Here is a 12,810-nt window from a genome sequence, read left to right on the forward strand (position 1 = left end):
GTTAGATGTTAACTCCTCTAGCTGATGTAAGTTAGATGTTAACTCCTCTAGCTGATGTCAGTTAGATGTTAACTGACAGTAACTGATGGTACTGTTCTCCAAAGTATTTAAGATGATGTCAGTCAGATATTAGCTCCCGTAGCTGACGTTGGGTGGATGTTTACTGCTCTAGCTGATGTTAGTTCTATAGGGTCTTTTCTCTTTTTTACACAGTCACATGGTTCTTTTAGTTGTCATGACTACATGTTGCATAGTTGCCATTGTTAGCTACATTAGCCTCGTAGCTAATTTAGTAAATTGGATATTTGGTCAAACTCTCGTTTTCTTCGCCTTTCAGGATCACAGTGTTTACCCAGCAGAGTGGACGAGCAGGCGAGTACAGCCAGCATGGCGGCAGAGCTGAGGCCCAGTAGGGCGGAGGCAGAGGGCAGCGACACGCACACCGCCTGCCTCTCCCACTCCATCACCGTCTGACCATCCTCAGTCCTCCCTCTGTCCGTCTGCCTCTTCCTCTCCTCCGCCCACATCCCTCCGTTCTGGCAGGGGCACAGGGTCAGGGTGACCGTTCCCGTGCTGCTCAGCTCAGACGCCCCGTCCCGCAGGAGTATGGGTAGTTTCACAGTGTGTAGAGACGGAGAGGTGGAGCGAGGGAGGGGCTTCAGAGGCGACAGAAGAACCAGACTGGCCGTGTGATCTGTGGGGGGAGAGGGATCCGCCAATCATTCGTTAAATATGTGAGACATCATAATACCATTCGTCCAGATTAACATGGCCAAAAGTATTTGGACTGAATTAGTGAATTCAGCCACCTGTTGCTGACAAAGGTGTTAGATAGCTAGTGAGTCTAGCACCCCCTAATGGACATGCTGTGTAAATAAGTAAAGGGGTGTGGGTCACCTCCTCTCTCCTGGACGGTGATGTTGAGAGCGAGGCCACTGTCTGCAGGCAGGCTGAAGTGAATGGGGGAAGTAGAGCTGCTCTGGTCTCTGTCGATCGCCCGGATGACCTGGACCACCTGACACACACAAAGGGTTCTTTAAGCAGTGCCATAGGAGAACCACTGAAGAACCCCTTTTTTTTATCAATTTAAAGGTTCTTATACTCATATACTATATGGACAAAAGTATTTGGACACCTGGTCATTCCTAGCATCTTCTGAAATCAAAGATATTAAAAAGAGTTTATCTCTCTCTACTGTCCAGGGAAGAAGGCTTTCTACTAGATTTCTGAGGACCATTGCTGTGAGGATTTGATTGCATTCAGCCACAAGAATGTTACTGAGATCAGGATCCTCAACTCATCACAAAAGTACTGGATGGAGCTCCTCCACCATCATTCCAGAGAACACAGTTCTTCCACTGCTCCACAGCTCCTCAATGCTGGGGGTCTTTATACCCCTCTAGCCCACGCCTGGCATTAGGCAGCATGGTTACCATACGTCCATCTAGTGAGTCCTACAGTGTAGGTCTGCAGTTAGCTCCATGCTAATTGGTGTACATAAGCCTTCATTGCCCGTTAGCTACATTAGCGCCGTAGCTCCAGTAAGAGGTTCAGAGGTCGGATGAATTTTTCACATTTGGCCGAACGATCGCTGTAATGTGGGTTTGGGTCGGCGGGGTGACGGACAGGTCAAAAGGGCGTGGGAAAGGTCAGACCTGTCCTGCGCCGCTGGAGTCGCACACGGCCGTGCTGTACTGTCTGTCCAGCTCTGGGGCGTTGTCGTTCAGGTCCAGCGTCTCTATGGCAACCGCTACCCTGGTAACCTGGTTGGGGCTATCTGAGAGATGAAACAGAAAAGGCAATCAGACAGACAGACAGCTTCACTACCGGAATAGAGATTCCGAGATTAGACTTATGATTCCCACTGAAGCGGGCGGATCATTCCCGAGGCCTGTATCGGGTTATTCTGCATGAAATGATTTCTTTTTTTTTTCCCAATATGTTTTTCATTACAGTCCAGACACGGGCGTCTGAAACGGGCCTGCGAGCTGAGCGCTATGGTGTGTGTGTGTGTGTGTGTGTGTGTTTATTTCATGCATTTTTTTTTGGCTGCAAAACAAGCCGCAGGTTTTTGGAGGACAGCAGAACGGCGCTTAAAGCATTGACTCGATGTTCCCTCTCCTTCCTGCTCTCCAACACCATCAACAAACCCCCGACTGAGCAGATGTCCTCACTATATCTTCTCAAACTGGTCCCCCAGGACCCCTAAGATGGTCCACATCGCTGCTCCATCACTACTTAGGTTGAAGCAAAGATCCGGATCATTCTGAGGTTCCTTGAGGACCAGGGTGAGAAGAAGTACTGCACTAAAGAGTGTGAGGGAGAGAACTTTCACATACTGTAAAGGTTCTAGACTAGTTTAAGGGACTGTTTAGAGTTTAGAGGACCAGTTTGATAACCAATGCTTTAATGAACCAATCACTGTACATTTAAAAGGTTCTAAGAATCTTCAGATAATGAAAAGAGTTTTTCCTAGAACCTCTATAAATTTGGACTGGGTGCTGGAGGACCAGTTTGAGAAGCAATGCTATAAAGAACCAATCACTGAACCTTTCACAGATTCAGGTTCATAGATCATAGATAGTTCTATACCAGTTTGAGAGTTTTCCCTAGAACCTTTATAAATCTAGACTGTCTAAGGGAGCTGAAGAACCAGTTTGAGAACCAAGGCTTTAAAGAACCAATCACTGAACCTTTGAAAGATTCTTAGATCACTCACTATATCTTCTCAAACTGGTCCCCCGGGACCCCTGAGATGGTCCACATTGCTGCAATACCATCAATACTAAGAACTACTGCACTAAAGAGTGTGAAGGGAGAGAACTTTCACATAATGTAAAGGTTCTAGACTAGTTTAAGTTTTTCCTAGAACCCTTATGAATCTGGACTGTTTAGGGGAGCTTGAGGACCAATTTGAGGACCAAGGCCTTAATGAATCAATCACTGAAACTCTAAAAGGTTCTTGAATCCTTCAGATAATGACATGGTTCTGCACCTCTATAAAAAAATTCCTAGAACCTTTATAAATCTGGACTGTGTAAGGGAAGGAACTTGAGGACCAGTGTGAGAACCAAGGCTTTTATGAACCGATCACTGAACCTTTATAAGGTTCTAAGATCCTTTAGATAATGGAATGGTTCTACATCTCTATAAGAGTATTTCCTAGAACCTCTATAAATCTGGAATCTGGAACATCTGTTTAAGGGTGCTGGAAGACCAGTTTGAGAACCAAGGCTTTAATGAACCAATCACTGAACCTTTAAAAGGTTCTAAGATCCTTCAGATAATGAAAGGTTTCATACCAGTCTGGGTTTTCAGTAGAACCTTTATAAATCTGGACTGTCTAAGGGAGCTGAAGAACCAGTTTGAGGACAGAAGCTTTAAAGAACCAATCACGGAACCTTTAAAAGGTCCTAAGAATCTTTAGATAATGTAAAGTTCTATACCTGTCTGAGCTTTTCCTAGAACCTTTATAAATCTGGACTGTCCAGATGGTCCAGACTGTCTAACAGTCCAGATTAATAAAGGTTCTAGGGGAAGACTCAGACTGGTATAGAACTTTATATTATCTGAAGTATCTAAGAACCTTTTAGGGTTCAGTTTGAGAACCAATGATCTAAAGAACCAATCACTGAACCTTCAAAAGGTTCAAAGATGCTTCCCTTCCCGAGAGTTTTCCTGAGAACCTTTATAAATCTGGACTGTTGAAAGGTGGGTGCTTAAGGAACAGTTTGAGAACCAAGGCTCTAAAGAAGCAATCGCTGAACCTCGGTAACTTTAAACGGCACATAAAAGAACCACACACACCTGCAGCCGCTTAGAAGGGATTAATTGAGTCCGGTCTAAACGAGGAGCTCTGTAAAAGCTCTCCCTGCGCAGAGCCTGAAACTCACTGACCCCGACTGCAGCAGCTTCTGTTCCCTTTGAAGGTCCTGGACTGTAAGGTTACATCACACGCAGAAGGGAACCTACGCTCCCTCATCAGCTTCCTTTCATCTGATGTCCTGATCGCCCACTTATATAAGACTGGCAGGCTCGATCATGCCGCCGCCGCCGTTGCCGCCGGTTACTGGTTTGTTTGAGGATACTGGAGGGGTGGTTCAGGGCCAGGATTCATCAAAAAGCTTTCCAAAAGGAAAAACTGGTGACGGATCCCAAACCTTTTAATCCCAGTTTTATTCCCCAGCTTTGTGAGGAGGCAGTTGGTGAAGGTAGCAGTTTATCCGCTGTCACAGTGGTGAGAGACGAAAGTTGCATCGGTTGTTCAGTTTAGACCCGATAACTAAAAATATTCAAATACAATATTGGATATTGGAGCTCTCTCCACTCCGTACAGGATACACTCTAACATCAGCTTCAGCAAGTGAGCGATCCAGCCAGCGACGGGTTCTATCTGCAGTCTCCTCTGAAAGTATCGGGACGGCGCGGCTCCTTCAAGCCTCTTCTTTTGGCTCTGTACTGAAGATCCTTGGGTTCATCAAAAGCTATGAGATGAAAGATCGGAATTTCCACTTTTATCTCCGGAATTATCTGGTATTTAAACTAGATGTGTTAAACGACTCAGCGACTTTGATGTAAGGCCGTGAACTTTAGAGTAAGTACTGGAACAAACAGTCTTCAACTAGAGAGTCCAGCTCCTGCAGAAACGGCGAGTCTGATTGCAGATCAGAAGTACTGCTGTGATACAGATGTCAGTTGCTATGGTGTTGCTATGATATAGATATTGGTTGCTAAGGTGTTGTTAGGTGGTTGCTAAGTTGTTGCTGTGATATAGGTGCTGTTTGGTAAGTTGTTAGATGGTTGCTAAGGTGTTGCTGTGATATCAGTGTTGGTTAGTAAGGTGTTGTTAGATGGTTGGTACGGTGTTGCTGTGATATAAGAGTTGGTTGGTAGGGTGTTGTTAGGTGGTTGCTAAGGTGTTGCTGTGATATCTGTGTTGGTTGGTGAGATGTTGTTAGGTGGTTGCTAAGGTGTGACCATAATATAGATGCTGATTTGCTAAGGTTGCTGTGATATAGATTTTGATTGCTATGGTGTTGTTAGGTGGTTGCTACGATGTGGCTTTGGCATAGGCTATGGTTGCTAAGGTGTTGCTATGATATATCTGTTGGTTGCTAAAGTGTTGTTAGCTATTTGCTAAGGTGTTGCTGTGATATAGATGGTGGTTGCTATGGTGCTGTTAGGTGGTTGCTTAAATGTGATTTTGGTATAGGGTATGGTTGTTAAGGTGTTGCTAAGATATTGCTATGATATATCAGTTGGTTGGTGAGGTGTTGTTAGATGGTTGCTAGGGTGTTGCTAGACAAGTTTAGTCAGACTGAAATCTGATTGATGTTTGGGATGGAATATGCAAATTTGCTTGGTGCACAACAATTATTAGTGGCGTAAGAATCTGAGACACTTTGACTAGAACCAGATTGGGATGTTCTAGACAATGACTGGGTCAGAACATCTCCAGAACATCAGGGGTTCCCTCCTGGTATGCAGCGGTCAGTAACTACCAAGGGTGCTCCAAGGAAGGACGACCAGTGAACCGGCAACAGGGTCGTGGGACCTCCTCAATATTAGGCAGGTGGTGCAGAACCTTACTGAGGGCTCTGGTTCAGGTTCTGCACAGTACTAAAAGCAGGGTGAGAAGAACCCTGTAAGCCTCCAACCAGGTTCTCCTGATCTGTTTGTTTTACAGGTTTCACTGTCTCCGGGAACGAGGGAAAAACTTTTCAGGTCATGAAAACCAAAACTCGAGAACAGCGTCCCCAAATCAGAGGTGCGGAGCGGAGTGTACGGAGGTGCTAGCGTGGGAATTCAAGGCTTGTTTATGCCACTGGCCTTCCTTTAAAACCAAAGCCGTCTCAATTTGTCGGATAATCCATTCTGAAGACGCGGCACAAAAGTTGTCATCGGAACGCCGGTAAGACTGAGCCGGAGCTCTTGCTGTCTTCCATCAACAAACACCAAAATATCAAGGTTTAGGATTTCAAAGGCGCACTGGGGACTGATGTGTCTTCTGATGTGCTTCTCCAACGCTGCTCCACAAACTTTTGATTCCTGACAGGAACCTCGCGTTAACTTTACGATATCAAGCTGTTTGTTGGCGGAGGGGTTTTATTTATGTAAGGATGAAGCGCGGTCGTGTGGCTCTTCCCTTCTGAGAGTTAATCTCCTGAAACCAGTGAGTTTAGCAACATGCAGCTCGCAGAATTAGCAGCTCCTACCTTCAGACAGACTGGCGCAGCAGCCGGACGGCTGGGAGGAACAGGGCTGCTGACGCTGAAAGCTTGCAGGACTGATAATGCAGCGCTAGCGCCATCGTACCATCACAGCGGCTAGCTAATTAGTTTGCTAAAAAATGGCTAGCAGTTCTGTTTGCATTGCTAATAAGGGCTAGCAGTTTTGATTGAAGCTATTGCTAATTTGTTGCATAGCTAATGACTAGCAGTTTTGTTTGCATTGTTAATACAGACTAGCAATAATGTTTAAAGGATTGCTAATAATGCTAACATGTTTGTTCGTATGTTAGCAGTTTTGTTTGTATTGATAATAAGGGCTAGCCATTTGCTTGGTATTGGTAATAAGGGCTAGCAGTTTGGTTTGAATTGCTAGTAAGGGCTAGCATTTTTGGCTTTACTGCTAATAATGGCTAGCAGTTTTGTTTATACTGCTAATAATGACTAGCAGTTTGGTTTGTATTGCTAATAAGAGCTAGCCATTTGGTTTGCATTGCTAATAAGGGCTAGCCGTTACGTTTGCGTTGCTAATAAGGGCTAGCCGTTTGGTTTGTGTTGCTATAAGAGCTAGCCATTTGGTTTGCATTGCTAATAAGGGCTAGCCATTACGTTTGCGTTGCTAATAAGGGCTAGCCGTTTGGTTTGTGTTGCTAATAAGGGCTAGTTGTTTGGTTTGCGTTGCTAATAAGGGCTAGTCGTTTGGTTTGCGTTGCTAATAATAATAGAAGTCTAGGGAATAATGGTGATGAAAATAGCGTTGACCTTAAAACTCATCTCAGCTGCTCTGAAACTCGTACCTGACTTCATCGCCCGACTTTGAAGGGGGTTCATGTGGAGCTTCCTGGTGAGAAACTCATTTGAGATAAATTTGAGATCACTTGAACGCAGCGTAAGCTGAGGAAGGTTAGCGGTTTCCCACTGTGCCTTTGAAATGCTAAAGTCTGAGATCCTACTGGGTAACATGATGTTCCTCAAGAGCAGAACAACAGAGACGGTCAGTCAGCTGGTTTTAGTCAGTCAGTTAGTGAGTTAAAGGGAGGAGATGGGGGGGCTGTGATATCTCTGGAGGTCTGAGGGTCCTCGGTGGGTGATGGGTGTGATGTGGGGATACCTCTCTGCGTGGCGATGACAGTGATGTTGTGCCACTGCTCGTGCTCGCGGTCCAGCTCCTTCACTGTGGTGATCAGGCCGTTGTCAGGGGCGATCCGGAACAGAGCCTCGGGGTCCGACTCGGGGTCAATAGAGTACCTAACCCAGAGAGAGAGAGAGAGAGAGAGACAGAGGAAGAGAGAGGAAAGGGTAGGGAGAGATAGAAGGAGAGAGCGAGTGAGACAGATTGAGAGATTGAGAAAGAGATAGTGAGAGAGGGAGAGAAAGGCAAGGGTAGAGAGAGATAGAAGGAGAAAAGAGAGAGAGAGTGAGTAAGAGAGAGAGAGAGAGAGAGAGAGAGAGAGTGAGATTGAGGGGAAGACGGATTAAAGTAGACAGGCGGACGGAGAGTGAGTCATCATTAGAAGGAAAGGACGAACGACAGGGAGAGAAAGGAAAGCCTAAATAAGAAGAGCTCGTTATCTAATCACATAATCAAGCGCTGCCTGTGAATCAGAGTGTTTATATTTAGCAGAAATAAGAACATTAAAAACAGTTAAGCATAAAGAGGAACTAAAAAAAAGAAGAACATGTGAATTACGCCTGAAAAAAAAAAAAAAAAAGTTTATAAAAATATAATTAGTCATTAAGTATCATAAATTATCCTTACTTCATTTAAACCACAAATATTTAATATATAATGTACATAAATATCATATGTTATATATATATATAGGTTTTATATACACTAAATGGACAAAAGTATTGGGACACTTTCTAGAAATTCTCAAGAATGACCTGGAATAGTGTTTGTGTGTGTGTGTGTGTGTGTGTGTGTGTGTGTGTGTGTATTAAAAGTGTGTGAGTAAGTCTTCGTACTTTATATTGCTGCTGAGGCCAGTATCAGGGTCCACAGCAGCGACCCGCCCCACAGCACAGGCAGGTGGGCAGTTTTCAGAGACGTCCAGTCGGTATCGTGAGCGAGAGAACCGCGGCGGTTCATCAGCATTCAGGACGGTGATCCGGACCGTTGCTCTGTCTTTAAACGGCCCGCGGCGGAGAAAACGGGGGTCCACTGTGGGGTTCTGCACCTCCACTGAGAGAGTGTAGGAGCTGCGGCGCTCATAGTCCACCACCTGGGGGCGCAATTGTGAAGATGGAGGTCAGTCAGTGAACACAAATATAGCAACAGAACATCTAGCCAGCCTAAAGTACAGCTGTCAAACATGGTGGCGGTAGTTTTATCTACAGCTCACAGTGAGAGCTAGCCAGGCTAAAGTACAGTTTCCAAACATGGTGGCGGCAGTTTTATCTACAGCTCACAGTGAGAGCTAGCCAGGCTAAAGTACAGCTTCCAAACATGGTGGAGGTAGTTCCATCAACAGTTGTTATATTGTATTTTAATACTTATCCCACAAGTAATTACCACATAACGGCCTCCTTTACTCTATTTTTGTTGCTAACTGCATAAATCATCACACACCCGTGTTGTTAATCACTGTACTGTACAAAAGGGCTAAAGCACATTAGCTAACATAGCTAAAACCAGACCAGACCAGAATCTAGAACAGAGTGAAACAGTGTCAGACACCATATAATCAAAGCTAATAGAGAGATGTGTGATGATACGTGCATGCAGTTAGCGCCATGCTAAGCTAGTGGTGTTTACTAAGCTGTCATTGCTTATTAGCTGTGTATCTCCAGTGCTCAAACCTTATAAACAAACTTTCAACATCACACACGTCTTTACTTTAAAGTAAGAGGAGGAATCTGTGTGGATTTGTTTGTTTTTAGCCAAGCTAATTAGCGTTTAAAGCTAAAGAAGGCAACCGCTAATTAAAAAAGCGTCATTAACAAGTAATTTAGGGTAATTAGAAGGAGGTGTTCTGTGAAGCCGGTGGGTTTTAAAGGCAGTGTTGTAGCCGTATGTTGTAAAGTCAGTCAGTCAGACTGGCAGAGAGAAAAACTCCGCTAACATGCTAATGGGACTTTCTGTCACTCTCGCTAGCGCCAAGTGCTAATCATAGTCTCCTTTTATTCCCTCTCTCTCTCTCTCTCTCTTGCTCTCGCGCTCTCTCTCTCTCTCTCTCTCTGTCTATCAATCCATCCCAAGTATCTCCTTCTCTTCTACTCCCGCATTCTCTCCCTCAGCCGAGTGCATTCGCTCGCTCGCTCGCTCCTTTCATACGCGCTCTCTCTCTCGCTCTCGCTCTCGCTCTCGCGCTCTTGTTCTCGCTCTGCGTCTCCCTTCATCTCGGAAACCTTCGCGCTCTCCTTCTCCCTTTCCCTCCTCTTATCAGTCGCTCTGTGTTTACCTCTTATCACAAACTCTACCGCTGCCTTCTGATACCTCCTGCCAAAGTGTTTAACACTCGCGCACACACACTCGCGCACACACTCTCGCGCACACACACAAAGAGAGACAGCTTTCTCTATAGGCACTTATCAGGGCAGAAAATAGCTCGCTATTCATTTCCCGCTTTGCTTATTTCCGGACAGCTGAAAGGTGGAATCTTTCCCACTTTTTCAATTAGTTCTGAGCGAATTATGGCCGCATTACGTCCCTTTGTGCGAGCGGCGGATTCGGGCGGGGGCGAGAAAGCCGGTGTTTTAAATAAAAGGGAGTTGCCTGGAGGCTCTCTGGAGGCGGCCAACTTAGCCGCGCGGCGCGAAACCACCTCCATTTACATCCCGAACTCCATTTCAATTAAATGAATTCAACGAATCCGTCTGTATCCGATCTCACCTTCCTCATTTATCACTCTTTCAGGAGTGCTCTGACAGTACATGTGGTTTAAAGCTCTCTCGCTCTTGTTCTCTCTCTCTCTCTCTCTCTCTCTTTCAGTCTCTCTCTATTCCTTTTTGACGAGTGTGTTGTGACAGTGAAGGGCATTCAGAAGCTCTCTCTCCTATCCTATCTTCCTCTCCTTCTTCCCTCCCTCCCTCCCTCCAGAGGCGGGTGGCGGTGGATTAGAACGCTCCCAGGGGCCCTGAAGAGACTGGGGCCCATCATGACTGTACTTCAGTCATCAACTAATCATTAGGCAGTGGGTCCACCCCTCAGCACGCTTTTAGAAAAGCACGCCAGGGCGTCGATAATGAGCGTGTGGAGACGGGCTTAGTGAGGTGCAGGCGGGGTATGAAGGCAGCCAATCAGAGCCAATCACATATCCCTGCTCTCGCTCCCTCTCTCTCTCCTTTCTTTGAGGATCCCATTATGGCAGTAAATGTCATTTTAAAGCTCGCTCTACCCCCATTTCTCTCTCTCCTCCCTCCTCTTTCGCTTGCTCTCTCTCTCTCTCTCTCTCTCTCTCTCTCTCCAGATTCAGATAATAAATATCTCATTGTCGGGGTGAGCTGAAGTCAGCGCTAAAGGGCAGTCAGACCTTTTTGAGAATGCAAAACACACACACACACACACACACACTGTTCACATACATATAAATTCACTGCCCCCCCACACACACAAACCTTGTTGAGCAGTATGACCCCCTCCTGGTGGAGCGCAGTGATGTTGAAGGTGCCCCCCCCTTCTCCATCTGTGATGGTGAAGTCCAGCCGAGCGTTCTCCCCCAGATCAGCATCCGTCGCCGACAGGCGGCCCACCTCGACCCCGGGAAGAGCCAGCTCTGATACGGAGAACGACCACATACCTGAGATAGACAGAGAGAGAGAGAGAGAGAGAGACACCGAGAGAGACAAAGAGAGAGAGAGACACCGAGAGAGACAAAGAGAGAGAGAGAGATGTACCAACATGATTAATCTTCAGTAACTCGCCCCCGTAGGACAGTCTGTGAGAGACACGGTGTGGAACGGCCGTCAGCTGCTGAGGTTTGTGTGTCCCGAAGCAGGACATTTAATCAGCGTCTCCTTGTTTACATTTATCCAGGGTTGAACCTGAGCTCCGGCCTCAGCAGGTCCCCTCAGGGGGAATCCCTGACACCATCTTCAGAGCCGTTCCATTACTCAGACGAGGTGTATCAGCTGAGGTCTTCCTCCTCAGTGGGAAGCAGCTGGACGGTCTCAGAGGCACGGCACGCGATGCCACGTTCCGAAGACATCCACCTGGCAGGACCTCCAGAGAACCACAGTGAGAGACGTTTGGAAAAGTGGTGAAGCTTCCCAGGAGGGGCCTAAGAGCGCTGTGACAACTGCAGGCCTCACCTGCCTCAGGTAGAGTCAGTGTACACGATTCCGCAGTGAGGAGAACACTGGGCAGTTGTATGGTAAAATGAGCTGTTCGGGGCTCTTCAGGGGGACTCCTGGGGGATTGTTGCTTTGTGCCCAATGACTCCAGGTATTCCATGTGGACCCGGAGGACCAGGAAGAAGCAGATAAGAAGATTTATGGATGGATATGAAATATTTAAATGTGATAAAAATGAAAAAGTAAAAACTGATGATATCGGGGTGGGGGTGGGGGTGTGTGTGGGGGGGGGGGTGTTAATGAATCTTTTTACATTGACGTCCATTGAAAGCTCAGAAGGTTTTCCCTCCTTCCTAAAGATGCTGTTTTGGGAAGAGAGAGAAGTGAATTAAGACTGACTGAGAGAGAAACACACAGTGCATGAGTCAGAAAGCAGAGTGTGTGTGGAGTGTGTGTGTGTGTGTGTGGAGTGTGTGTGGAGTGTGTGGAGTGTGTGTGGAGTGTGAGAGAGCAGCTGAACAGAATCAAATCAAATCAAACTGAATGAAAACTGACAGCGAGGGAGAAAAACACCTGCGATATAAACATTCCAGTCCAAATACACTCACACACACTCGCTCTCTCTCTTACACACACTCTTATACTCTCTCTCACACACATACACATACACACACACACACACACACACACAGAAAATCAGTTTTGAACGCTTCACAGTCTTTATTAGAACGGTCTGTAGGATGTCCTTTTTGACTGTTGGGGTGTGAAACACTGCTGTACTGATTGAAAAGCTAACGCTAATTTAGTGCTAATGTAATGCTAATCTAATGCTAATCTAGCGCTAATTTAACGTTAGTAGTGAATCTAAATAACACCCAAGAACCGCTACACTAACTGAAGGAAAACTGAATCAGACTGAATCATTTTAAGCAGTGAATCACTCATGAATCACTACAACAACTGAAGCAAACTGAATCAGACTGAATCATTTTAAGCAGTGAATCACTCATGAATCACTACAACAACTGAAGCAAACTGAATCAGACTGAATCATTTTAAGCAGTGAATCTAATGACTCTCCCCCATTCGCTACACCACCTGATCAGAACCGAATCATTTTAAGCAGTAAATCCAACAACACTCACAAATCATTTAATCCAGTGGTTTTCTCCAACCCACCACACTGGAATGGAGGGGAAATATGGAGGAGGACCGCTTTGAGAACCACTGAATGGAATCATTTGTGTAATGGTTCTGTATGGGGTGTCACAAGTCAATAATAGAGTCATTTCAGCCTTGAGCTGTTAAAGAGAGAGAGAGAACAATGAATGACAGGGCTCTCTCCACC

At 45.8% G+C, this 12,810-nt stretch overlaps 1 protein-coding gene across 1 annotated transcript in view; it reads right to left on the reverse strand.

The window, feature by feature from the left end:
- The window catches only part of cdh24a (cadherin 24, type 2a), a 31,516-nt gene extending 19,894 nt beyond the window's left edge, over positions 1-11,622 (reverse strand). The window contains exons 1-7 of the mRNA XM_072672131.1: positions 11,481-11,622; positions 10,788-10,969; positions 8,196-8,452; positions 7,339-7,475; positions 1,656-1,777; positions 898-1,015; positions 353-694 (exon numbers count right to left, since the gene is read on the reverse strand). Of these exons, the coding sequence (XP_072528232.1) occupies positions 353-694; positions 898-1,015; positions 1,656-1,777; positions 7,339-7,475; positions 8,196-8,452; positions 10,788-10,969; positions 11,481-11,622 (1,300 nt within the window). The remainder of the gene's footprint in view (positions 1-352; positions 695-897; positions 1,016-1,655; positions 1,778-7,338; positions 7,476-8,195; positions 8,453-10,787; positions 10,970-11,480) is intronic.
- Positions 11,623-12,810: the final 1,188 nt, after the last annotated feature.

Source organism: Salminus brasiliensis, unplaced genomic scaffold (genome assembly GCF_030463535.1).
Source record: "Salminus brasiliensis unplaced genomic scaffold, fSalBra1.hap2 scaffold_78, whole genome shotgun sequence".
Taxonomy (NCBI): domain Eukaryota; kingdom Metazoa; phylum Chordata; class Actinopteri; order Characiformes; family Bryconidae; genus Salminus; species Salminus brasiliensis.